A 27,923-nucleotide genomic window follows, 5' to 3' on the forward strand; every position below is an offset into this window, starting at 1 on the left:
TATATATATATATATATATATATATATATATATATATATATTATATATATATATATATATTTTTTTTTTTTGCTTTTGTCACTGTATCCCGCGTTTGCGAGGTAGCGCAAGGAAACAGACGAAAGAAATGGCCCAACCCACCCCCATACACATGTATATACATACATCCATACACGCAAATATACATACATACACAGCTTTCCATGGTTTACCCCAGACGCTTCACATGGCCTGATTCAATCCACTGACAGCACGTCAACCCCGGTATACCACATCGATTCAATTCACTCTATTCCTTGCCCTCCTTTCACCCTCCTGCATGTTCAGGCCCCGATCACACAAAATCTTTTTCACTCCATCTTTCCACCTCCAATTTAAGAAGCCACAGTGACATCACAGAGCCCTGCCTCACATCTACATGTATCCCAAAACTTTCGCTCACCCCTCCATCCACTCTTACACACACATTTGCTCCTCTATAGAAGGCTTTTACAACATCCACCAGTTTTTCCGTTATACCATATATCCTTAAAACATCCCATAAATCATTCCACTTGACTCTGTCATACATTTTCTCCAGATCCAATGAAGCTGTATACTTCTTACCATTTGCTGAATACTTTTCCACAGTCATTTTTACTACAAATATCTGACCCACATATCCCCTACCTTTCCTAAAGCCCCCTTGCTCTTCACTTATTCTGCATTCAGTCACTTCTCTCACTCTGTCAATTGATATTATTGCACACATTTTTCCTGGTATACTTAACAGACTTAGTTCCCTATAAGTGCTGTATACTTCCTTTGCATTTTTGCCTTTGAGTAAAGGAATAATGATATTGCTCTCCCAGTCCTCAAGCACAACCTTCTGTTTCCATGCTAAATTACATAGAAGATGCATCCAGTCTATTACACTTTCTCCTCCATACTTCAACATACTTCAGCATTTCAGCTGAAATCCCATCCACTCCATGTGCCTTTCTTATCTTCATCCTCATTATTGCCCTTCTTACCTTTCTCTTTGTTATAGGCCCCTGCACTTTTATCCTATTCTTCCCCTCCTCCATACCCATGCATGTAAGAACTGTTGCTTCCCCTTGTCCCACCATCAGTTCTTCAAAATATTCTTTCCATCTTCCTTTCACTTTCTCCTTTGATTCAGCAATTCCCCTTCCCTGCTTCTCATATCAACATTTCCACTCTTACATCCACCTCTTTCCATTTTCACTTTCCAGTATAGTTTGTTATTATCCCAAAACTTTTCACTTGAGTTTTTCCAAAATCTTCTACTCTTTCTTTGCTTTCCTCTTTCAGCTTCTTAACATTTCACTTACATATTTTGTATTCTTCCCTCCTCCTTTGCTGAACTTCTACTGATTACATTCATATTGAGCAATCTTCCATATGCCTTTTTCTTCTCTTCCACAGCATTTCTAATCTCTTCTGTCTACCATGCATTGCCCTTTTTATTCCTGTATCTCACAACCTTGTATCCAACTACTGATTCTACAATCTTTACTAACATTTCTCTAAACATTTTGAACACTTCATTTGAACATGACTGCATTCCTACATTCACTGCACTTCCATCGAAGCTTTCAGTTACCTACCTTTCATACTCCTCCCTGTATTTTTCCTTAATCATCTTCTCGCTTGCCAACACTTTTACCTCTCCATTCTTCCTTACACCATACCTTCACTTCTTCCTGATCCTCATCCCCACAAGAACTGCAAAACGGTCAGTCTCTCCAAAGATAACTCTCATGACTTTACCATCCAGCACAGCCTTTCTCAATCTATCAACCACTACCACATAGTCAATCAAAGCCTTTTGTTCTTTTCTTCCATCATTCCTCATCCATGTATATCTATATATCATCTTGTGCTGAAAAAAGGTGTTCACAAGAAATTAACCCCTCTCAGCACAAATATCCACAAGATAGCTTCCATGATCGTTTACTCCAGGCACTTCCCATTTACCAATTATCTCACCAATTCTATCATGTCCCTTTTTCGCATTTATATCACCCAATACGACCATGTATCCCTCATTCTCAAAACCATTCATACAGTCATTCAAATTCCTATAGAGAAGTTTTTATTTCATCCTTACTCATACAGTCTTCATATTCACCAGCACATGTACATATACCCTTGCATATTTCACAATCCCAGTCTTTCCTGTCACCTACACTATTCTTGATCCATTCCACCCATGTTCTGTAACACCCTCCCATACTCTTGGTGACAGGAAAATTGCATGTCCTTTCCCTCTTCAATGATACATTTCACTCATTCCAGTCCATACCACACCTCCTTCCATGCCCTTCCATAACTTGCATTCATCATTTTCATATGCACTCCACACACCCTACCTGAGGATATGGGTTTCCCCAACCCCTAGCACATCCATGCTTCAGCTTTTCCACCTCTTCACAATTTCCATCCTTTTATTTTCCCCAGTCATTCCATTCACATTCAGTGCCATCACCCCCAATTGCTTGTTCCTTTTAACTCTTGGCATAACTGGTAGACTCCAGTGCTACTCAGCCTTTTTTGCATCACCCTTGACAGGTCACTGGCAGAGGGCAACTCCAGCATAGTGTTTCCAGAGGCAGCAAGGCCCAAAAATTGTCAAACCTAAAAGAAACAGTACACCTCAGGTGTTTGTCCAAATCAAAACTATTGCCTTGATGTAATTGGGCAACGCCTCCCTTTCAGTTTCACCCCTAAGAGGTGTACTGGCAAGATCAGCACAAGAAGGTGGGGTGAGACTTGGCCACTCCAGTAAACTAGAGTAACCCTCGAGGTGCTGAAACCCAATACTTTTCCCAAGTCCGAGCTTCTTTACTTTCCCCAGTAGAAGCACCACCTACCTCATTGGTTATGACACTGCCACTGCACAAGGAGCTTTTCTAAAGATATAAAGTTTGGCCTAATCTGTCCACGGGCTACACAGTAGCAAGGAAGAAATGAGATAGTAAAGGGTGGGTGGGGGTCGGGGGGTCTTAGGACTTATTAATGAATGGCCTATTACAGCAGTAATAGGCCAGTGATCATTTAATACTTCCCCAGTAGAAGCACCACCTACCTCATTGGTTATGACACTGCCACTGCACAAGGAGCTTTTCTAAAGATGTAAAGTTTGGCCTAATCTGTCCACGGGCTACACAGTAGCAAGGAAGAAATGAGATAATAAAGGGTGGGTGGGGGTCGGGGGGGTCTTAGGACTTATTAATGAATGGCCTATTACAGCAGTACATAATGGAAAGAATTACTATGGAAAAGATATGCAAGATTTTGCACTGAAAACAACAAAGGAACAATCAAGATAATAAAGCAGTGGGACTTTTTCTCATCAGAGATTGTACAGTTCTGATAATGGATGATTCATTTACAAAGAAATAGATAAGAGAATTCAGATTCTCATAGCAACAGGGAATCATGGAGACACAAATTCCATGAAGATATCTTGTAACAATATATCATTGAGCATACAAGAGTCAGAGTGGCTGATACTGAGTCACTGCTACATCCTGTCTTGACACATAATGAGATGAAAATTAAAATATCTTATGTAACAAACTAGTTAGAAAAAGTGATCATTTAATACTTGACTTTGATTATATGGTTAAAATAGGATACAGCTGGGGAATCAGAGCTGAACACTTTCTTAGAGAACATGATTTAGGATTAGAGTTCCATCACCAATGTTTTGGAAGGTCTGAGAAATGAACAAAGGAATTATGATGTGGATACTGTTAGATGTAAAATAGATAAGAAAGATTGGAAAAGAGAAATATGGTTCAATTAAAGATGCAAAATAGCCAAAGGTCTTAGAGATATGCTATAGAGGGGATATAGGCAAGACAACAACCTGTCAGCATTTGAAAGTTGCAAGAGAACAAGAAACAAGTACTACAAGCTAAGGGAAAAAGAAAGAAGTTTAAAAAGAAGATTGTTGATAATGCAAGAGATTATCCAAAACTTTTCCATAAGTTTGTCAGGCTTAAATTGTTGGTTAAAATGCAGGTATTTAGGCTAAGAGTTACAGAGGGAAGAATGCTTGAGAATGAAAGTGAAAGATGAGTTGCAAGGAGTTGAATAATAAGTTCAAAGGAGTTTTCATGGTGAGGAACTACTGTGATAGGATAGGGTGGTGGCTTTGGAGAGCAATACAAAAAAAATGCTTTTCATATATGGTCACTTCACTTAAAGAACAGTGATATAATAAAAAGGGTCCAAAAGAAAGCAACAGAGATGGTACCTGAATTATGAAGGGAAGAGGCTGGTTGCCATAAGTTTGCCCACCACAGAATACAGAAGAGTACAGAGTGAAGTGATGCAGCTTTCAAGTTTTTAATTCAGTTTGATGGCATTAACAATAAGAAGTTCTTTTAAAATGCAATGACAAGGCAACTAGAAGTCATAAGAAGAAGCTGTTAGTAAGTATGTGAAGAAGTACTTTTTCAAATAAGGTGGTGGATGATTGGAATAAACTAAGGGTGACACTTCAAGTGTCAGAGTACTAGCATGCAAAAGCATAAAAAGCATCTTAATGGGAATGAAAGTTAAAGAGATGGGGCTCCACAAGTGTAGAACTCCCTTCCCATACTTTCTTTATTGTCAATTACTTTTTTTTTCAAAAACGGCTTTTATATTGCAACCAGAGGCTATAACAAGAAACTAAGCAGACTTGTTAGGAAAGATGTAAAGAAAATACTCTTGATATTTTAAATGATACTAGTATAAAGTCTTTGAAAATGTATATGATAGTGAAAGGTGATGAGATGTGGCACCATGAATGTACAAATATTGTACAAATAGGTCATTACAACTTTTCAAAACACACAATGGTAAAAAGCCAGAGGCTATTACAAGAACCAAAGCAAAAGCCATGTTGGAATAGATGTAAAGAAAGCCTTCATAGAACAGTATCATAGTAATGGATGAAATGCATGAGCTGAGTGATGAAATTGTGACTGTAAAAATTTAACATATCATCTTGATTATACAGGAAGCAACCTTACATCTCTTATTCCTAAATTTCTGCTATTTTTTCTCTTTTTTTCAGTTCATTTCAATAAAACTAATTATTTTTCATAAACTTTTCGATTAATCATCTTATTTCTTCATTTGCTTTTTTCTTTCATTTCTTTATCATCCTCTTCAGTCTTTGATTACATTCCCTATATTCCTGTTTCATCATATTCCTAACTTCCTTGGGAAATTTTTCTACAGAAGAGTTGGCTTCCATATCTTATACATAATGCATGTGAACTGAAGCAAGTTAAAGATTTGAAGGTGATCAACAGAACTTTAATGTTTTACTTTCATCAAAGCTGTGTTGACTGTGTATGTATAGATTTGTATTGGTTAGAAATGGCTTGATAACAAGCATAACATTCACTGATTCATGTTCCTATGGTGCAATATCATTTTGATTGAGATATATCAAGAGTTCTTAATGCTTGTAGTCTTATGTTGCAGCATCACGGCATCACTAAGGTTTGATGGAGCACTAAATGTGGACTTGACAGAATTCCAAACCAACCTTGTGCCTTACCCCAGAATCCATTTTCCATTGGTATGTTACTTGGTTCTCAAAATGGACTGTATATTTTTCATGATGATATTTTCAAAAAAAGGACCATGCCATTTTTAGGTTTTATTCAGGATAATCTTGTATGAGAACACTGGTATAGCTGTAATCCCTGAGTCAGCATTTTAGGAATGTAGAAGATTCTGTTTACTTTGTCATTCTGTATTCTGATTGAAGGTATATATATATATGAATTCTTTATGAGGATTTCTATCTGTGAAAATGAACTTTTGGATATTATGCAGAGTGTAATTGTTAACTTATAAATTTTCTTAGCTATGCTTGTAAGTACTCTTATCAACCCTTGAACATTTAAGAGAAAGTAACTCAGTCTGACATTCCAATTTGATAGTTTGTATTCTTCATTTTGCATCATACCAGATGTTGCACAAAGAATTTGTAATCAAAGCTGGTAACAATAAAAAAGATGTAATTACTTGTACAGAAAGACTGTGGATATTTCTGTATGTCAAACACTTCTTAGGATGATTTTACACTGTAAATCACTAAGTTATATTACAGTTGGATAAGATTGTATCCTAAAAGCAATATTGAAGACTGTTTTTCCCACAGGCAACTTATGCACCTGTGGTGTCAGCTGATAATGCTCTTCATGACAACTTTGATGTCCGCACTATAACTGCCAAGTGCTTCGAAACATCCCACCAGATGGTAAGAATTGTACATATCCTACATAAGGCCCATACTAGAGTATGCTTCTCAAGCTTGGTCGCCACAACTAAAGAAGCACAAAGAGCTAATAGAGAAGGTCAAGAATAGGGCTACAATGATGGTACCAGAATTAAGAGAACTGAATCACTGGGAGAGGCAAGAAGCTTTAAATTTCTTCCCCTTGGAAGAAAGAAGAGTAAGGGATGACAAGATGACAATCTTTAAGTTTTCAAACCTTACTGATGATGTAGACAGTAAACAGTTCTTCACAAGATGCAAGGACAGGATAACTAGAGGACTTAGCATGAAATTAAGCATGATACTTGTTAAAAAAGATTTAAAGAAGTACTTTTATGGGACTGTATAAGAGTGAGGGATGAATGGAATAAGATGACTGAAGACATGTTTAATCCAGACAGAATACATTGATATAAGAAGTTGTATGATAGTGGTGAATGTTTAAGAGATATTGCCCAGTGTGTGTAAAACTCCCTCCCCATACTGTACAAATAAGTAATGACAAATTTTTTATCCTCTTTATGGTCTGTTCATCCTGTAAGTCATGAAAGACTTTTTGACCTTTGGGTTTTAGAAACTTCCCTGTTTAGATTAACACTACTGTACTGAATAACATCTGCTCATCTGACATGTATGTGCACATCAGACATGAACAAATGGCTAACTGTATGGGCAGTTGATAGATACATAGCTTTCCATCCCCAGAATCAGTACGCTTCCCCTACAGTGATCATGTGTAACATCATAAACTAGAATATGTAGCAAGGAGTTAGTGGATAGTTTGAGGAATGCACACTAGAATGGAAATTGCAAGAGCATACCAAGACTCACCCAAATAAGATGTAGAGTCCTGAAGTCCCTCTATATTGTGTAAATAGCTCCACCTTTTGAATGACAGGTTATTACACCATTTCTTATTACTATTTGTGTTCCCAGAGCTCATTATCATACATATGTAAATAGTTATTACTTAATTTCATTGACGTACCCCTGTTACCCCTCACATGACCCAAATCGTATTACAGGCTCTTAGATCAAAAGGCACTAAGATGAAAATGCCTTATATGAAACCTAATAGCCTTCATCTCCTTGTTCCTTCCCTGTAAGACTGCTGCACCTTGTTAAGAATATTTGATGCAAATCCAGTTGCTATTTATTTACATGCATGAACTTGTGACAGTACGGCTCCTGTTGCAAATTGGTGTTTTATGTATAGGTAGTATGTTTACTTTTCCTCTCCCTCCCCCTCTCTTTTGAATTTATTTCTTGGTTCTGCTTTGTTTTTATTTTCTTTAGAGGCTGTCACTGTATGAGCCTCTCACACAGGAAATGCAAGTGGTGTCCCAGAGAGATGATACGGATTCTAACCTTCTAATCTTTGAGTTATGCCAACCAAGGTCAGACACCAGTCAGTTATCTCCATGGAAAAGATTCTTTTCCCACAGGCATTAAGTGATGTTTCAGAAGTGGTTCCCTTAACTTTATTTTGGGGAAAGGGGTATACTTTTCATTGTGACTATTTTCTCACGAACTTAAGAGTGTTGGGAGCAACTTGTGGATAATGTTCTAACTCATAGGTATGTAAAGAATAAAGACATGGATGTGAATGTATGAAGAAGAGCAGTTGGTAGGATGTCTGGGCACTTCTTGGTGGGAGCAAGTTTAAAAATTTATATCATGAATGACTGTAAGAAAAGAAGAAATGAAATGGGAGAGAAAATGAGTTAGCCTGAAAAAGAGGCTTGCATGAAGAGTCCCCACCAAAGATTGGCTGAATGATACCAGAAGGTAAGATAAAACAAACGACTAGGCATGAGAAGCATGGGAGGTGGGCAGATGAGAAAGGGTAGTGAGTGGTGGGATGAAGAAGTAAGATTATTAGTGAAAGAGAAGAGAGAGGCATTTCAACGAGTTTTGCAGGGAAATAGTGCAAATGACTGGGAGATGTATAAAAGAAAGAGGCAGGAGGTCAAGAAAAAGGTGCAAGAGGTAAAAAAGAGGGCAAATGAGAGTTGGGGTGAGAGAGTATCATTAAATTATAGGGAGAATAAAAAGATGTTTTGGAAGGAGGTAAGACAAGAGAACAAATTGGAACATCGGTGAAGGGGGCTAATGGGGAGGTAATAACAAGTAGTAGTGATGTGAGAAGGAGACGGAGTAAATATTTTGAAGGTTTGTTGAGTGTGTTAGATGATAGAGTGGCAGATATAGGGTGTTTTGCTTGAGGTGGTGTGCGAAGTGAGAGGGTTAGGGAGGATGATTTAGTAAACAAAGAAGAGGTAGTAAAAGCTTTGCGGAGGATGAAAGTCGGCAAGGCAGCGGCTTTGGATGGTATTGTAGTGAAATTTATTAAAAAAGGGGGTGACTATGTTGTTGACTGGTTGGTAAGGATATTTAATGTATGTATGACTCATGGTGAGGTGCCTGAGGATTAGTGGAATGCATGCATAGTGCCATTGTACAAAGGCAAAGGGGATAAGAGTGAGCGTTCAAATTACAGAGGTATAGGTTTGTTGAGTATTCCTAGGAAATTATATGGGAGGGTATTGATTGAGAGGGTGAAAGCATGTACAGAGCATCAGATTGGGGAAGAGCATTGTGGTTTCAGAAGTGGTAGAGGATGTGTGGATCAGGTGTTTGCTTTGAAGAATGCATGTGAGAAATACTTAGAAAAGCAAATGGATTTGTATGTAGCATTTATGGATCTGGGGAAGGGATATGATAAAGTTGATAGAGATGCTCTGTGGAAGGTATTAAGAATATATGGTGTGGGAGTCAAGTTGCTAGAAGCAGTGAAAAGTTTTTATCGAGGATGTAAGGCATGTGTAAAAGTAGGAAGAGAGGCAAGTGATTGGTTCTCATCGAATGTCAGTTTGCAGCAGGGGCGCGTGACGTCTCCATGGTTGTTTAATTTGTTTATGAATGGGGTTGTTAGGGAGGTTAATGCAAGAGTTTTGAAAAGAGGGGCAAGTATGCAGTCTGTTGTGAAAGAAGAAAGCTGAGAGTAAATGTGAATAAGAGCAAGGTTTTTAGGAACAGTAGGGTTGAGGGTCAAGTCATTTGGGAGGTAAGTTTGAATGGAGAAAAACTGGAGGAAGTGAAGTGTTTTAGATATCTGGGAGTGGATTTGGCAGCGGATGGAACCATGGAAGCGGAAGTGAGTCACAGGGTGGGGGAGGGGGCGAAAGTTCTGGAAGCATTGAAAAATGCGTGGAAGACGAGAACATTATCTCGGAAAGCTAAAATGGGTATGTTTAAAGGAATAGTGGTTCCAACAGTGTTATAGGGTTGCGAGGGCATGGGCTATAGATAGAGTTGTGTGGAGGAGGGTGGATGTGTTGGAAATGAGATGTTTAAGGTCAACATGTGGTGTGAGGTTGTTTGATCAAGTAAGTAATGAAAGGGAGAGAGGTGTGTAGTAATAAAAAGAGTGTGGTTGAGAGAGCAGAGGAGGGTGTTTTGAAATGGTTTGGTCACATGGAGAGAATGAGTAAGGAAATATTGACAAATAGGATGTATGTGTCAGAGGTGGATGGAACGAGAAGTGGGAGACCAAATTGGAGGTGGAAGGATGAGGTGAAAAAGAATTTGAGCTATCAGGGCCTGAACATGCAGGAGGGTGAAAGGCATGCAAAGAATAAAGTGAATTGGATCGATGTGGTATACCGGGGTCAACGTGCTGTCAATGGATTGAACCAGGGCATGTGAAGTGTCTAGAGTAAACCATGGAAAGTTTTGTGGGGCCTGGATGTGGAAAAGGAGGTGTGGTTTTGGTGCATTATACATGACAGCAAGAGACTGAGTGTGAACGAATGTGGCCTTTGTTGTCTTTTCCTAGCATTACCTCGTGCATATGTGGGGGGAAGGGGGTATCGTTTCATGTGTGGCGGGGTGGCGACAGGAATGAATAAAGGCAGCAAGTATGAATTATGTACATGTGTATATATGTTTACGTCTGTGGTTTCAGAAGTGGTAGAGGATGTGTGGATCAGGTGTTTGCTTTGAAGAATGTATGTGAGAAATACTTAGAAAAGCAAATGGATTTGTATGTAGCATTTATGGATCTGGAGAAGGCATATGATAGAGTTGATAGAGATGCACTGTGGAAGGTATTAAGAATATATGGTGTGGGAGGAAAGTTGTTAGAAGCAGTGAAAAGTTTTTATCGAGGATGTAAGGCATGTGTACGTGTAGGAAGAGAGGAAAGTGATTGGTTCTCAGTGAATGTAGGTTTGCGGCAGGGGTGTGTGATGTCTCCATGGTTGTTTAATTTGTTTATGGATGGGGTTGTTAGGGAGGTAAATGCAAGAGTTTTGGAAAGAGGGGCAAGTATGAAGTCTGTTGGGATGAGAGAGCTTGGGAAGTGAGTCAGTTGTTGTTCGCTGATGACACAGCGCTGGTGGCTGATTCATGTGTGAAACTGCAGAAGCTGGTGACTGAGTTTGGTAAAGTGTGTGGAAGAAGAAAGTTAAGAGTAAATGTGAATAAGAGCAAGGTTATTAGGTACAGTAGGGTTGAGGGTCAAGTCAATTGGGAGGTGAGTTTGAATGGAGAAAAACTGGAGGAAGTGAAGTGTTTTAGATATCTGGGAGTGGATCTGGCAGCGGATGGAACCATGGAAGCGGAAGTGGATCATAGGGTGGGGGAGGGGGCGAAAATTCTGGGGGCCTTGAAGAATGTGTGGAAGTCGAGAACATTATCTCGGAAAGCAAAAATGGGTATGTTTGAAGGAATAGTGGTTCCAACAATGTTGTATGGTTGCGAGGCGTGGGCTATGGATAGAGTTGTGCGCAGGAGGATGGATGTGCTGGAAATGAGATGTTTGAGGACAATGTGTGGTGTGAGGTGGTTTGATCGAGTGAGTAACGTAAGAGTAAGAGAGATGTGTGGATATAAAAAGAGCGTGGTTGAGAGAGCAGAAGAGGGTGTTTTGAAGTGGTTTGGGCACATGGAGAGGATGAGTGAGGAAAGATTGACCAAGAGGATATATGTGTCGGAGGTGGAGGGAACAAGGAGAAGAGGGAGACCAAATTGGAGGTGGAAAGATGGAGTGAAAAAGATTTTGTGTGATCGGGGCCTGAACATGCAGGAGGGTGAAAGGAGGGCAAGGAATAGAGTGAATTGGAGCGATGTGGTATACCGGGCTGACGTGCTGTCAGTGGATTGAATCAAGGCATGTGAAGCGTCTGGGGTAAACCATGGAAAGCTGTGTAGGTATGTATATTTGCGTGTGTGGCCGTATGTATATACATGTGTATGGGGGGGGGGTTGCGCCATTTCTTTCGTCTGTTTCCTTGCGCTACCTCGCAAACGCGGGAGACAGCGACAAAGTATAAAAAAAAAAAAAAAAATATATTCATATATATATATATATATATATATATATATATATATATATATATATATATATATATATATATATATATATATATATATATATTAAATTAAGTTGATGAGAACTGCTATTGACGTTTGTGTAAATGAATTATACATTTCCTTTTTTCCATAGCCAGAGGTTGAACCATTATGTGACATTCTTTTTTTTCATTCATTTCAAGCTAGAGGTTTCAGTTTTCTAAAATTGTTTCTTACATTTCTCATATGTATATATATGTATGTGTGTGTGTGTGTATATGTGCATATGTGTGTGTATGTGTGTGTATGTGTATATGTATATATATATGTATATTATCCCTGGGGATAGGGGTGAAAGAATACTTCCCACGTATTCCTCGCGTGTCGTAGAAAGCGACTAGAGGGGACGGGAGCGGGGGCCAGAAATCCTCCCCTCCTTGTATTAACTTTCTAAAATGGGAAACAGAAGAAGGAGTCACGCGGGGAGTGCTCATCCTCCTCGAAGGCTCAGAGTGGGGTGCCTAAATGTGTGTGGATGTAACCAAGATGTGAAAAAAGGAGAGATAGGTAGTATGTTTGAGGAAAGGAACCTGGATGTTTTGGCTCTGAGTGAAACGAAGCTCAAGGGTAAAAAGGGAAGAGTGGTTTGGGAATGTCTGGGGAGTAAAGTCAGGGGTTAGTGAGAGGACAAGAGCAAGGGAAGGAGTAGCAATACTCCTGAAACAGGAGTTGTGGGAGTATGTGATAGAGTGTAAGAAAGTAAATTCTCGATTAATATGGGTAAAACTGAAAGTTGATGGAGAGAGGTGGGTGATTATTGGTGCATATGCACCTGGGCATGAGAAGAAAGATCAAGAGAGGCAAGTGTTTTGGGAGCAGCTGAATGAGTGTGTTAGTGGTTTTGATGCACGAGACCGGGTCATAGTGATGGGTGATTTGAATGCGAAGGTGAGTAATGTGGCAGTTGAGGGAATAATTGGTATACATGGGGTGTTCAGTGTTGTAGATGGAAATGGTGAAGAGCTTGTAGATTTATGTGCTGAAAAAGGACTGATGATTGGGAATACCTGGTTTAAAAAGCGAGATATACATAAGTATACTTATGTAATAGGAGAGATGGCCAGAGAGCGTTATTGGATTACGTGTTAATTGACAGGCGTGCGAAAGAGAGACTTTTGGATGTTAATGTGCTGAGAGGTGCAACTGTAGGGATGTCTGATCATTATCTTGTGGAGGCTAAGGTGAAGATTTGTATGGGTTTTCAGAAAAGAAGAGTGAATGTTGGGGTGAAGAGGGTGGTGAGAGTAAGTGAGCTTGAGAAGGAGACCTGTGTGAGGAAGTACCAGGAGAGACTGAGTACAGAATGGAAAAAGGGTGAGAACAATGGAAGTAAGGGGAGTGGGGGAGGAATGGGATGTATTAAGGGAATCAGTGATGGATTGCGCAAAAGATGCTTGTGGCATGAGAAGAGTGGGAGGTGGGTTGATTAGAAAGGGTAGTGAGTGGTGGGATGAAGAAGTAAGAGTATTAGTGAAAGAGAAGAGAGAGGCATTTGGACGATTTTTGCAGGGAAAAAATGCAATTGAGTGGGAGGTGTATAAAAGAAAGAGACAGGAGGTCAAGAGAAAGGTGCAAGAGGTGAAAAAGAGGGCAAATGAGTGTTGGGGTGAGAGAGTATCATTAAATTTTAGGGAGAATAAAAAGATATTCTGGAAGGAGGTAAATAAAGTGCGTAAGACAAGGGAGCAAATGGGAACTTCAGTGAAGGGCGCAAATGGGGAGGTGATAACAAGTAGTGGTGAGGTGAGAAGGAGATGGAGTGAGTATTTTGAAGGTTTGTTGAATGTGTTTGATGATAGAGTGGCAGATATAGGGTGTTTTGGTCGAGGTGGTGTGCAAAGTGAGAGGGTTAGGGAAAATGATTTGGTAAACAGAGAAGAGGTAGTGAAAGCTTTGCGGAAGATGAAAGCCGGCAAGGCAGCAGGTTTGGATGGTATTGCAATGGAATTTATTAAAAAAGGGGGTGACTGTATTGTTGACTGGTTGGTAAGATTATTTAATGTATGTATGACTCATGGTGAGGTTCCTGAGGATTGGCGGAATGCGTGCATAGTGCTATTGTACAAAGGCAAAGGGGATAAGAGTGAGTGCTCAAATTACAGAGGTATAAGTTTGTTGAGTATTCCTGGTAAATTATATGGGAGGGTATTGATTGAGAGGGTGAAGGCATGTACAGAGCATCAGATTGGGAAGAGCAGTGTGGTTTCAGAAGTGGTAGAGGATGTGTGGATCAGGTGTTTGCTTTGAAGAATGTATGTGAGAAATACCTAGAAAAGCAAATGGATTTGTATGTAGCATTTATGGATCTGGAGAAGGCATATGATAGAGTTGATAGAGATGCTCTGTGGAAGGTATTAAGAATATATGGTGTGGGAGGAAAGTTGTTAGAAGCAGTGAAAAGTTTTTATCGAGGATGTAAGGCATGTGTACGTTTAGGAAGAGAGGAAAGTGATTGGTTCTCAGTGAATGTAGGTTTGCGGCAGGGGTGTGTGATGTTTCCATGGTTGTTTAATTTGTTTATGGATGGGGTTGTTAGGGAGGTAAATGCAAGAGTTTTGGAAAGAGGGGCAAGTATGAAGTCTGTTGGGGATGAGAGAGCTTGGGAAGTGAGTCAGTTGTTGTTCGCTGATGATACAGCGCTGGTGGCTGATTCATGTGAGAAACTGCAGAAGCTGGTGACTGAGTTTGGTAAAGTGTGTGGAAGAAGAAAGTTAAGAGTAAATGTGAATAAGAGCAAGGTTATTAGGTACAGTAGGGTTGAGGGTCAAGTCAATTGGGAGGTGAGTTTGAATGGAGAAAAACTGGAGGAAGTGAAGTGTTTTAGATATCTGGGAGTGGATCTGGCAGCGGATGGAACCATGGAAGCGGAAGTGGATCATAGGGTGGGGGAGGGGGCGAAAATTCTGGGGGCCTTGAAGAATGTGTGGAAGTCGAGAACATTATCTCGGAAAGCAAAAATGGGTATGTTTGAAGGAATAGTAGTTCCAACAATGTTGTATGGTTGCGAGGCGTGGGCTATGGATAGAGTTGTGCGCAGGAGGATGGATGTGCTGGAAATGAGATGTTTGAGGACAATGTGTGGTGTGAGGTGGTTTGATCGAGTGAGTAACGTAAGGGTAAGAGAGATGTGTGGAAATAAAAAGAGTGTGGTTGAGAGAACAGAAGAGGGTGTTTTGAAGTGGTTTGGGCACATGGAGAGGATGAGTGAGGAAAGATTGACCAAGAGGATATATGTGTCGGAGGTGGAGGGAGCAAGGAGAAGAGGGAGACCAAATTGGAGGTGGAAAGATGGAGTGAAAAAGATTTTGTGTGATCGGGGCCTGAACATGCAGGAGGGTGAAAGGAGGGCAAGGAATAGAGTGAATTGGAGCGATGTGGTATACCGGGGTTGACGTGCTGTCAGTGGATTGAATCAAGGCATGTGAAGCGTCTGGGGTAAACCATGGAAAGCTGTGTAGGTATGTATATTTGCGTGTGTGGACGTATGTATATACATGTGTATGGGGGTGGGTTGGGCCATTTCTTTCGTCTGTTTCCTTGCGCTACCTCGCAAACGCGGGAGACAGCGACAAAGTATAAAAAAAGAAAAAAAAAAAAAAATATATATATATATATATATATATATATATATATATTATATATATAATATATATATATATGAATAAAGGCAGCAAGGAATGAATAAAGGCAGCAAGTATGAATTATGTACATATGTATATATGTTTACGTCTGTATATATATATATATATATATATATATATATATATATATATATATTTTTTTTTTTTTTTTCATACTATTCGCCATTTCCCGCGATAGCGAGGTAGCGTTAAGAACAGAGGACTGGGCCTGTGAGGGAATGTCCTCACCTGGCCCTCTTCTCTGTTCCTTCTTTTGGAAAATTAAAAAAAAAAAAACGAGAGGGGAGGATTTCCAGCCCCCCGCTCCCTTCCCTTTTAGTCGCCTTCTACGACACGCAGGGAATACGTGGGGAAGTATTCTTTCTCCCCTATCCCCAGGAATATATATTATATATATTATATATATATTATATGATATATATATATATATATATATATATATATATATATATATATATATATATATATATATATATATTATCCCTGGGGATAGGGGAGAAAGAATACTTCCCATGTATTCCCTGCGTGTCGTAGAAGGCGACTAAAAGGGAAGGGAGCGGGGGCTGGAAATCCTCCCCTCTTGTTTTTTTTTTTTTTCCCAAAGAAGGAACAGAGAAGGGGGCCAGATGAGGATATTCCCTCAAAGGCCCAGTCCTCTGTTCTTAACGCTACCTTGCTAATGCGGAAATGGCGAATAGTATGAAAGAAAGAAAGATATATATATATATATTTTCTTTCTTTCATACTATTCGCCATTTCCCGCATTAGCGAGGTAGCGTCAAGAACAGAGGACTAGGCCCCTGAGGGAACATCCCCACGTGGCCCCCTTCTCAGTTCCTTCTTTTGGAAAAAAAAAAAAAATGAAAGGGGAGGATAGTGGTGATATGAGAAGGAGATGGAGTGAGTATTTTGAAGGTTTGTTGAATGTGTTTGATGATAGAGTGGCAGATATAGGGTGTTTTGGTCGAGGTGGTGTGCAAAGTGAGAGGGTTAGGGAAAATGATTTGGTAAACAGAGAAGAGGTAGTAAAAGCTTTGCGGAAGATCCGGCAAGGCAGCAGGTTTGGATGGTAATGCAGTGGATTTTATTAAAAAAGGGGGTGACTGTATTGTTGACTGGTTGGTAAGGTTATTTAATGTATGTATGACTCATGGTGAGGTGCCTGAGGATTGGCGGAATGCGTGCATAGTGCCATTGTACAAAGGCAAAGGGGATAAGAGTGAGTGCTCAAATTACAGAGGTATAAGTTTGTTGAGTATTCCTGGTAAATTATATGGGAGGGTATTGATTGAGAGGGTGAAGGCATGTACAGAGCATCAGATTGGGGAAGAGCAGTGTGGTTTCAGAAGTGGTAGAGGATGTGTGGATCAGGTGTTTGCTTTGAAGAATGTATGTGAGAAATACTTAGAAAAGCAAATGGATTTGTATGTAGCATTTATGGATCTGGAGAAGGCATATGATAGAGTTGATAGAGATGCTCTGTGGAAGGTATTAAGAATATACTGTGTGGGAGGCAAGTTGTTAGAAGCAGTGAAAAGTTTTTATTGAGGATGTAAGGCATGTGTGCATGTAGGAAGAGAGGAAAGTGATTGGTTCTCAGTGAATGTAGGTTTGCGGCAGGGGTGTGTGATGTCTCCATGGTTTGGTCACATGGAGAGAATGAGTGAGGAAAGATTGACCAAGAGGATATATGTGTCGGAGGTGGAGGGAATGAGGAGAAGTGGGAGACCAAAATGTAGGTGGAAAGATTGAGTGAAAAAGACTTTGTGTGATCGGGGCCTGAACATGCAGGAGGGTGAAAGGAGGGCAAAGGAATAGAGTGAATTGGATCGATGTGGTATACCGGGGTTGACGTGCTGTCAGTGGATTGAATCAGGGCATGTGAAGCGTCTGGGGTAAACCATGGAAAGCTGTGTAGGTATGTATATTTGCATGTGTGGACGTGTATGTATATACATGTGTATGGGGGTGGGTTGGGCCATTTCTTTCGTCTGTTTCCTTGCGCTACCTCGCAAAGGCGGGAGACAGCGACAAAGCAAAAATATATATATATATATATATATATATATATATATATATATAATATATATATATATATATATATATATATTTCTTTTTTTCTGTTATACTATTCGCCATTTCCCGCGTTAGCGAGGTAGCGTTAAGAACAGAGGACTGGGCCTTTGAGGGAATATCCTCATCTGGCCCCTTCTCTGTTCCTTCTTTGAGAAAAACAAAAAAAAAAACAAGAGGGGAGGATTTCCAGCCCCCCGCTCCCTTCCCTTTTAGTCGCCTTCTACGACACGCAGGGAATACGTGGGAAGTATTCTTTCTCCCCTATCCCCAGGGATATATATATAATATATATATATATATATATATATATATATATATATATATATAATATATATATATATATATATATATATATATATATATATTATATATATATATATATATATATATATTCTTTCTTTTTTAAACTATTTCCCATTTCCCGCGTTTGCGAGGTAGCGTTAAGAACAGAGGACTGGGCCTTTTTTGGAATATCCTCACCTGGCCCCCTCTGTTCCTTCTTTTGGAAAATTAAAAAAAAAAAAACGAGAGTGGAGGATTTCCAGCTCCCCGCTCCCTCCCCTTTTAGTCGCCTTCTACGACACGCAGGGAATACGTGGGAAGTATTCTTAATCCCCTATCCCCAGGGATATATATATATATATATATATATATATCTTTCTTTTTCTTTCAAACTATTCGCCATTTCCCGCATTAGCAAGGTAGCGTTTACAACAGAGGGCTGGGCCTCTGAGGGAATATCCTCACCAGGCCCCCTTCTCTGTTCCTTCTTTTGGAAAAAAAAAAAAAAAAAGACGAGAGGGGAGGATTTCCAGTCCCCCGCTCCCTCCCCTTTTAGTCGCCTTCTACGACACGCAGGGAATACGTAGGAAGTATGCGTTGAAATGTATAGGTATGTATATGTGCATATGTGGAAGTGTATGTATATACATGTGTATGTGGGTGGGTTGGGTTATTCTTTCGCGTGTTTCCTTGCGCTACTTTGCTAACGCGGGAGACAGCGACAAAGTATAATAAATAGAAAAATAAATAAAATAGGAAAGTGGGCAAGGAATGGAAGATATATAGTGAAGCATAGCTTACATGTAGAGGTGAAATGTGTAGCTTGTGGGTGGCTAAGTCTGCCTCTAAGAAAGTGGGAGTCTTACTTATATACTGAAATTTCTTTTCTTCTGAACAGTTGCTGCGTTTTTTCATAGGGTTGATCCACCCTTGTGTGAAGTAATGCTCTCTTATTTAGAGTGGTTCTTGCTCTGCATCCTTATCTGACAGATTTGAGTTGAAAGCAGTCTGACTTACAAACTCTCCCAGGCTAACTGTGAAACTTGACCTGCTTGCCCTGTATCACATTATTGCTTCACTTTCCTACTTCTTGAGGTATAACTTTGGGTTTTGCTCCTGAGAGCTGTCCACTTGTGTGCCCCCACCATTAGGTAGACCAGACAATAGTCAGCAAGCTACTGCATCACATGATTACTGTGTGGCATTTGGCAATTCAAGGATGGGCCATTTTGATAACTGCTTCTTTCCCTACACCTCATATCTTTGGAATTATTTCCCCTTTCATGTCTTTTCCAATGATTATGACTTGGCACATTTTAAGAGATAGGTTTTCCAGTTTTTCCAAAATATGTAAATACTTTCCCTTATCTATTTTTTTCCCCCTTCTATTAACATATTCTGTATGTGGACTTTCATTCATGACTAAAGCCTTCAACATGTAAAAAAGATGTGGGTTGTAGTTGTCTCTGGAAGGGTAGTGAGTAATAGGAAGAGGAACTTAAGTTGCTCATGGTTAAGAAAAGGGAGGCATATGGCAGTACCTCCAGGGAAGAAGTTCAAATGATTGGAAAATTCACAAAAGGTCAAGAGCAAAGTGCAGGTGCTAAAAAAAAAAAGGGGTGGGGACAAATAAGAGATGGTGTGAGAGAATATCAGCAAACCTCAAGTAAAATAAGAAAATCCTTTTGGAGATGTATGAAGAGAACAAGAGAAGAAATAAGGGCATCAATAAGGGGAGCAGATGGGAAAGTGGTGACAGGCAAAGGAGTGGTAAAGAAGAGATTGAGCAAGTATTATAAAGAGCTTTTGACAGTGTTAAATGACAGGGTGACAGATGTGAGGTAATTTTGGCATGGAGGTATGCAGAGCAAGGGAGTCATAATGAATTATTTGGAAAAAGAAAAGAGGCGGTATTATTCTTGCATAAGATGAAGTGTGGCAAAGCAGCTGGAGTGGATGATATTGCAGTTGAATTTCTTAAGAAAGGGAGTAAGTGTTAATCATTGCCTAGTCAGGGTTTTCACAGTATACTGTATATGTAGCTCAAGATGAATAATCTGAGGATGAGTTGAATGTCTGATTAGTGCCTGATTAGTGCCAAAGGCAAAGGGAAGAAAAGTGAAAGTTCAAATTTCAGAGGTATAAGTGTATTGAGTATACCTGATAAATTGAAGTGATTAAGAGGGTGATGCTTTGCAGAGAGCGTTAGACTGGGAGAACAGTATTACCATAGGAGTGGTACAGAATATGTGGACCAGATGTTTTTTGAAGAATTTGTGTGAGAAGTACTCAAGCTCAGGAAATTGTAGGTGACATTTATGGGTATAGGGAAAGTATATGATAGGATTGTTGATAATCCTAAGAGTGGTGAGGATTTCTATCAAGAGAGTAAGGCATGTGTACAAGTGGCACGGGAGGAGAATGAGTGGTTGCAGGTTAAGGTGTGCTTGTATCAAGGGTGTAAGATGTTACAAAGGCTGTTTAATCTGCTTATGGATGAGGATTGAGAGGGAGGATGTATCAGCTTCATCAACCATGGCTTTTCAGTCACTATCTATCCTTGAGCAGGCAGAGTCTGGTAATGCCAGTATATATAACTGATTGGGTTATAAGTTTGAATGGAGAAAAATTGGAGGAAGTGAAGTGTTTTAGATATCTGGGAGTGGATTTAACAGCAATCGGAACTATGGAGGCGGAAGTGAGTCACAGGGTGGGGGAGGGGGCGAAGGTTTTGGGAGTGATGAAGAATGTGTGGAAGGAGAGAATGTTATCTTGGAGAAAAAAATGGGTATGTTTGAAGGAATAGTAGCTCCAACAATATTATATGGTTCGAAGGCATGGGCTATAGATAAGGGTGTATGGAGGAGGGTGGATGTATTGGAAATGAAATGTATGAAGACAATATGTGGTGTGAGATGATTGATTGGGTACATAATGATGTGTGGAAATAAAAAGAGTGTGGTTGAGAGAGCTGAAGATAGTGTGTTGAAATGGCTTGGTCATATGGAGAGAATGAGTGAGGAAAGGTTAAGAAAGCGGTTATATGTATCAGAAGTAGAGGGAACAAGAAGTGGGAGACCAAATATTTTGAGCGATTGGGGCATGGACATGCAGAGGGGTAAGAGGTGTACAAGGAATAGAGTGAATTGGAACAATGTGGTATACCGGGGTCAACATACTGTCAATGGACTGAACCAGGGCATGTGAAACGTCTGCGGTAAACCATGGAAGGGTATATGGGGCCTGGATGTGGATAGGAAGCTCTGGTTTCAGTGCATTACACATGTCAGCTAGAGACTAAGTGTGAACAAATACAACCTCTTTTGTCTGTTTTTCTGGGGCTACCTTGCTGAGGCAGGGGTGGCGATGCTGTTTCCTGTGGGGCAGGGTAGCGCCAGGAACGGATGAAGACAAGCAAGTATATGTACATGTGTATATATGTATATGTCTGTGTATGTATATGTGGATATGTTGATATGTATATGCATGTATGTGTGCATGTATGGGCGTTTATGTATATATATGTGTATATGAGTGGATGGGCCATTCTTCGTCTGTTTTCTAGCACTACCTCACTGATGCAGGAAACAGCTATTAAGTGGATAGGGATAGGGAGCCATGGTTTTGGTGCATTACACATGATAGCTAGCGAATGAGTGTGAACGAATGTGACCATTTTGTCTGTATTCCTGGTGCTACATCGCTGGGGCAGGGGATAGCGATGCTCTTTTCCTGTGGGGCAGGGTAGCAATGGAAATGAATGAAGGCAAGCAAGTATGAATATGTTCATGCGTATGTATATAATGTTATGTTTGCATATGTGTATGTATATGTATGTATTTGTAGATATGTATATATGCGTATGTGGGTGTTTATTCATGTATGTGTGTATATGATTGGATGGGCCATTCTTTGTCTGCGTACTGGCGTTACCTCTCTAAAACGGGAGACAGCAATTATGTATAAGTATAATGAAATATATATATATAATATTATATATATATATATATATTATATATATATATATATATATTTTTTTTTTTTTTTTTTTTTCATACTATTCGCTATTTCCCGCGATAGCGAGGTAGCGTTAAGAACAGAGGACTGGGCCTTTGAGGGAATATCTCACCTGGCCCTCTTCTCTGTTCCTTCTTTTGGAAAATTAAAAAAAAAACAGAAAAAAACGAGAGGGAGGATTTCCAGCCCCGCTCCCTTCCCTTTTAGTCGCCTTCTACGCACGCAGGAATACGTGGGAAGTATTCTTTCTCCCTATCCAGGGATAGGAGAAAGATATATATATATATATATATATATATATATATATATATATAATATATATATATATATCCCTGGGGATAGGGGAGAAAGGATACTTCCCACGCTTTCCTCACGTGTCGTAGAAGGCGACTAAAGGGGACGGGAGCGGGGGGCTAGAAACCCTCCCCTCCTTGTATTTTAACTTTCTAAGAGGTGAAACAGAAGGAGTCACGCGGGGAGTGCTCATCTTCCTCGAAGGCTCAGATTGGGGTGTCTAAATGTGTGTGGATGTAACCAAGATGAGAAAAAAGGAGAGATAGGTAGTGTGTTTGAGGAAAGGAACCTGCATATTTTGGCTCTGAGTGAAACGAAGCTCAAGGGTAAAGGGGAAGAGTGGCTTGGGAATGTCTTGGGAGTAAAGTCAGGGGTTAGTGAGAGGACAGGAGCAAGGGAAGGAGTAGCACTACTCCTGAATCAGGAGTTGTGGGAGTATGTGATAGAGTGTAAGAAAGTAAATTCTAGATTGATATAGGTAAAACTGAAAGTTGATGTAGAGAGATGGGTGATTATTGGTGCATATGCACCTGGGCATGAGAAGAAAGATCATGAGAGGCAAGTGTTTTGGGAGCAGCAAAATGAGTGTGTTCGTGGTTTTGATGCACGAGACCGGGTTATAGTGATGGGTGATTTGAATGCAAAGGTGAGTAATGTGGCAGTTCAGGGAATAATTGGTATACATGGGGTTTTCAGTGTTGTAAATGGAAATGGTGAAGAGCATGTAGATTTATGTGCTGAAAAAGGACTGGTGATAGGGAATACCTGGTTTAAAAAGAGAGATATAGATAAGTATACGTATGTAAGTAGGAGAGATGACCAGAGAGCATTATTGGATTACGTGTTAATTGATAAGCGTGCGAAAGAGAGACTTTTGAATGTTCATGTGCTGAGAGGTGCAACTGGAAGGATGTCTGATCATTATGTTGTGGAGGCGAAGGTGAAGATTTGTATAGGTTTTCAGAAAAGAAGAGATAATTTTGGGTGAAGAGAGTGGTGAAAGTAAGTGAGCTTGGGAAGGAGACTTGTGTGAGGAAGTACTAGAAGAGACTGAGTACAGAATGGAAAAAGGTGACAACATAGGAGGTAAGGGGAGTGGGGGAGGAATGGGATGTATTTAGGGAAGCAGTGATGGCTTGCGCAAAAGATGCTTGTGGCATGAGAAGCGTAGTAGGTGGGCAGATTAGAAAGGGTAGTGAGTGGTGAGATGAAGAAGTAAGATTATCAGCGAAAGAGAAGAGAGAGGCATTTGGACGATTTTTGCAGGGAAAAAATGCAAATGAGTAGGAGATGTATAAAAGAAAGAGGCAGGAGGTCAAGAGAAAGGTGCAAGAGGTGAAAAAGAGGGCAAATGAGAGGTGGGGTGAGAGAATATCATTAAATATTAGGGAGAATAAAAAGATGTTTTGGAAGGAGGTAAATAAAGTGCGTAAGACAAGGGAGAAAATGGGAACTTCAGTGAAGGGGGCTAATGGGGAGGTGATAACAAGTAGTGGTGATGTGAGAAGGAGATGGAGTGAGTATTTTGAAGGTTTGTTGCATTTGTTTGATGATAGAGTGGCAGATATAGGGTGTTTTGGTCGAGGTGATATGCAAAGTGAAAGGGTTAGGGAAAATGATTTGGTAAACACGGAAGAGGTAGTGAAAGGTTTGCGGAAGATGAAAGCCGGCAAGGCAGCGGGTTTGGGTGGTATTGCAGTGGAATTTATTAAAAAAGTGGGTGACTGTATTGTCGACTGGTTGGTAAGGCTATTCAATGTATGTATGATTCATGGTGAGGTGCCTGAGGATTGGCGGAATGCTTGCATAGTGCCATTGTACAAAAGCAAAGGGGATAAGAGTGAGTGCTCAAATTACAGAGGAATAAGTTTACTTGAGTATTCCTGGTAAATTATATGGGAGGGTATTGATTGAGAGGGTGAAGGCATGTACAGAGCATCAGATTGGGGAAGAGCAGTGTGGTTTCAGAAGTGGTAGAGGATGTGTGGATCAGGTGTTTGCTTTGAAGAATGTATGTGAGAAATACTTAGAAAAGCAAATGGATTTGTATGTAGCATTTATGGATCTGGAGAAGGCATATGATAGAGTTGATAGAGATACTCCGTGGAAGGTATTAAGAATATATGGTGTGTAAGGCAAGCTGTTAGAAGCAGTGAAAAGCATTTATCGAGGATGTAAGGCATGTGTACGAGTAGGAAGAGAGGAAAATGATTGGTTCTCAGTGAATGTAGGTTTGCGGCAGGGGTGTTGGATGTCTCCATGGTTGTTTAATTTGTTTATGGATGGGGTTGTTGGGGAGGTGAATGGAAGAGTTTTGGAAAGAGAGGCAAGTATGCAGTCTGTTGTGGATGAGAGAGCTTGGGAAGTGAGTCAGTTGTTGTTCGCTGATGATACAGTGCTGGTGGCTGATTCATGTGAGAAACTGCAGAAGCTTGTGACTGAGTTTGGTAAGGTGTGTGAAAGAAGAAAGTTAGGAGTAAATGTGAATAAGAGCAAGGTTATTAGCTACAGTAGGGTTGAGGGTCAAGTCAACTGGGAGGTCAGTTTAAATGGAGAAAAACTGGAGGAAGTGAAGTGTTTTAGATATCTGGGAGTGGATTTAGCAGCGGATAGAACCATGGAAGCAGAAGTGAATCATAGGGTGGGGGAGAGGGCGAAAATCCTTGGAGCCTTGAAGAATGTTTGGAAGTCGAGAACATTATCTCGGAAAGCAAAAATGGGTATGTTTGAAGGAATAGTGGTTCCAACAATGTTGTATGGTTGCGAGGCGTGGGCTATGGATAGAGTTGTGCGCAGGATGGTGGATGTGCTGGAAATGAGATGTTTGAGGACAATATATAGTGTGAGTGGTTTGATCGAGTAAGTACTGTAAGGGTAAGAGAGATTTGTGGTAATAAAAAGAGTGTGGGTTGAGAGAGCAGAAGAGGGTGTTATGAAGTGGTTTGGTCACATGGAGAGAATGAGTGAGGAAAGATTGACCAAGAGGATATATGTGTCGGAGGTGGAGGAAACGAGGAGAAGTGGGAGACCAAATTGGAGGTGGAAAGATGGAGTGAAAAAGATTTTGAGTGATCGGGGCCCGAACATGCAGGAGGGTGAAAGGCGTGCAAGGAATAGAGTGAATTGGAACGATGTAGTATACCGGGGTCGACGTGCTGTCAATGGATTGAACCAGGGCATGTGAAGTGTCTGGGGTAAACCATGGAAAGTTCTGTGGGGCCTGGATGTGGAAAGCGAGCTGTGGTTTTGGTTCATTATTACATGACACCTAGAGAATGAGTGTGAACGAATGGGGCCTTTGTTGTATTTTCCTAGCGCTACCTCGCATACATGAGGGGGAAGGGGTTGTTATTCCATGTGTGGCAAGGTGGCGATGGGAATGAATAAAGGCAGAGAGTATGAATTATGTGCATGTGTATATATGTATATGTCTGTGTGTGTTTATATATGTATACATTGAGATGTATAGGTATGTATATTTGTGTGTGTGGACGTGTATGTATATACATGTGTACGTGGGTGGGTTGGGCCATTCTTTCGTGTGTTTCCTTGCGCTACCTTGCCAACGCGGGAGACAGCGACAAAGCAATATATATATATATATATATATATATATATATATATATATATATATATATATTATATATATATAATATATATATATATATATATATACCCTGTGGATAGGGGAGAAAGAATACTTCCCACGTATTCCCTGCGTGTCGTAGAAGGCGACTGAAAGGGAAGGGAGCGGGGGGCTGGACATCATCCCCTCTCTTTTTTTTTTCTTTCTTTTCCAAAGGAAGGAACAGAGAAGGGGGCTGGATGAGGATGTTTCCTCAGAGGCCCAGTCCTCTGTTCTTAACGCTACCTCGCTGACGCGGGAAATGGCGAATAGGGTGAAAGTAAGAAAAGATATATATATATATATATATATATATATATATATATATATATATATATATATATATATATATATATTGTTTATTATACTTTGTCGCTGTCTCCCACGTTAGCAAGGTAGCGCGAGGAAACAGACGAAAGGATGCCCAACCCGCCCACTACACATGTGTATACATACACGTCCACACACGCACATATACATACTATACATTTCAACGTGTATATATATATATATATATATATATATATATATATATATATATATATATATATATATATATATATATATATATATATATATATATCTTTTCTTTCAACTATTTGCCATTTCCCGCATTAGCGAGTAGCGTTAGAACAGAGGACTGGGCCTTTGAGGAATACCTCACCCGGCCCAATTCTTAGCGACTAAAAGGGGAGGGAGCGGGGGCTGGAAATCCTCCCCCCTCGTTTTTTTTTTTTTTGATTTTCCAAAAGAAGGAAGAAGGAAGGATATATATATATATATATATATAATATATATATATATATATATATATATATATATATATATATATATATATATATATATATATATATATATATATATATATATATATTATAAAGTATATATATTATATATATAAATATATATATATATATATATATATATATATATATAAAGTATATATATATATATATATATATATATAAAGTATATATATATATATATATATATATAATATATATTATATATATTTATATATAATATATATATATATATATATATATATATATATATATATATATTTTATATATATATAATATATATATATATATACATAATTCATTCTTGCTGCCTTTATTTTTTCCGGTTGCCAACTTGCCATACATGAAATGACAACCCCCTCCCACGCATGCGCACGAGGTAGCGCTAGGAAAAAGACAACAAAGGCCCCATTTCTTTACACTCAGTCTCTAGCTGTCATGTATAATGCACCAAAATCGCAGTTCCCTTTCCACATCCAGGCCCCACAAAACTTTCCATGGTTTACCCCAGACTCTTCACATGCCCTGGTTCAATCCATTGACAGCACGTCGACCCTGGTATACCACATCGTTCCAATTCACTCTATTCTTTGCATGCCTTTCACCCTCCTGCATGTTCAGACCCCAGATCCCTCAAAACCTCTTTCACTCCAACCTTCCACCTCCAATTTGGTCTCCCACTTCTCCTCGTTCCCTCCACCTCTGACACATATATCCTCTTTGTCAATCTTTCCTCACTCATTGTCTCCATGTGATCAAACCATTTCAATGCACCCTCTTCTGCTCTCTCAAATACACTCTTTTTATTACCACACATCTCTCTTACCCTTACATTACTTACTCAATCAAACCACGTCACACCACATATTGTTCTCAAACATTTCATTTCCAACACATCCACCCTCCTCCGCACAACCTTATCTATAGCCCACGCCTCGCAGCCATATAATTTTGTTGGAACCACTATTCCTTCAAACATACCCATTTTTGCTTCCGAGATAATGTTTTCGCCTTCCACACTTTTTCAACGCTCCTAGAACCTTCACCCCCTGCCCCACCATGTGACTCACTTCCGCTTCCATGGTTTCATCCGCTGCCAAATCCATTCACAGATATCTAATTCACTTCTTTTCCTCCAGTTTTTCTCCATTCAAACTTACTTCCCAATGGACTTGTCCCTCAACCCTACTGTATATAATAACCTTGCTCTTATTCACATTTACTTTCAGCTTTCTTCTTTCACACACTTTACCTAACTCAGTCACCAGCTTCTGCAGTTTCTCACCCGAATCAGCCACCAGCGCTATATCATCAGCGAACAACAACTGACACACTTCCCAAGACCTCTCATCCACAACAGACTGCATACTTGCCCCTCTTTCCAAAACTCTGGCATTCACCTTCCTAAGAACCCCATCCATAAACAAATTAAACAACCATGGAGACATCACGCACCTCTGCTGCAAACCGACATTCAC

At 39.9% G+C, this 27,923-nt stretch overlaps 1 protein-coding gene across 4 annotated transcripts in view; it reads left to right on the forward strand.

The window, feature by feature from the left end:
- The window catches only part of LOC139756405 (tubulin alpha-3 chain-like), a 468,837-nt gene that overhangs the window by 317,401 nt on the left and 123,513 nt on the right, over positions 1-27,923 (forward strand). For all 4 annotated transcript variants that reach the window (XR_011714332.1, XM_071675831.1, XM_071675832.1 and 1 more), the window contains exons 6-7: positions 5,491-5,587; positions 6,176-6,274. Coding sequence is in view for 3 of the 4 variants with exons in the window: in XM_071675831.1 (XP_071531932.1) it covers positions 5,491-5,587; positions 6,176-6,274 (196 nt within the window). In the remaining variant the exon portion in view is untranslated. The remainder of the gene's footprint in view (positions 1-5,490; positions 5,588-6,175; positions 6,275-27,923) is intronic.

The sequence above is a fragment of the Panulirus ornatus genome, chromosome 21 (genome assembly GCF_036320965.1).
Source record: "Panulirus ornatus isolate Po-2019 chromosome 21, ASM3632096v1, whole genome shotgun sequence".
In the NCBI taxonomy this organism is placed as follows: domain Eukaryota; kingdom Metazoa; phylum Arthropoda; class Malacostraca; order Decapoda; family Palinuridae; genus Panulirus; species Panulirus ornatus.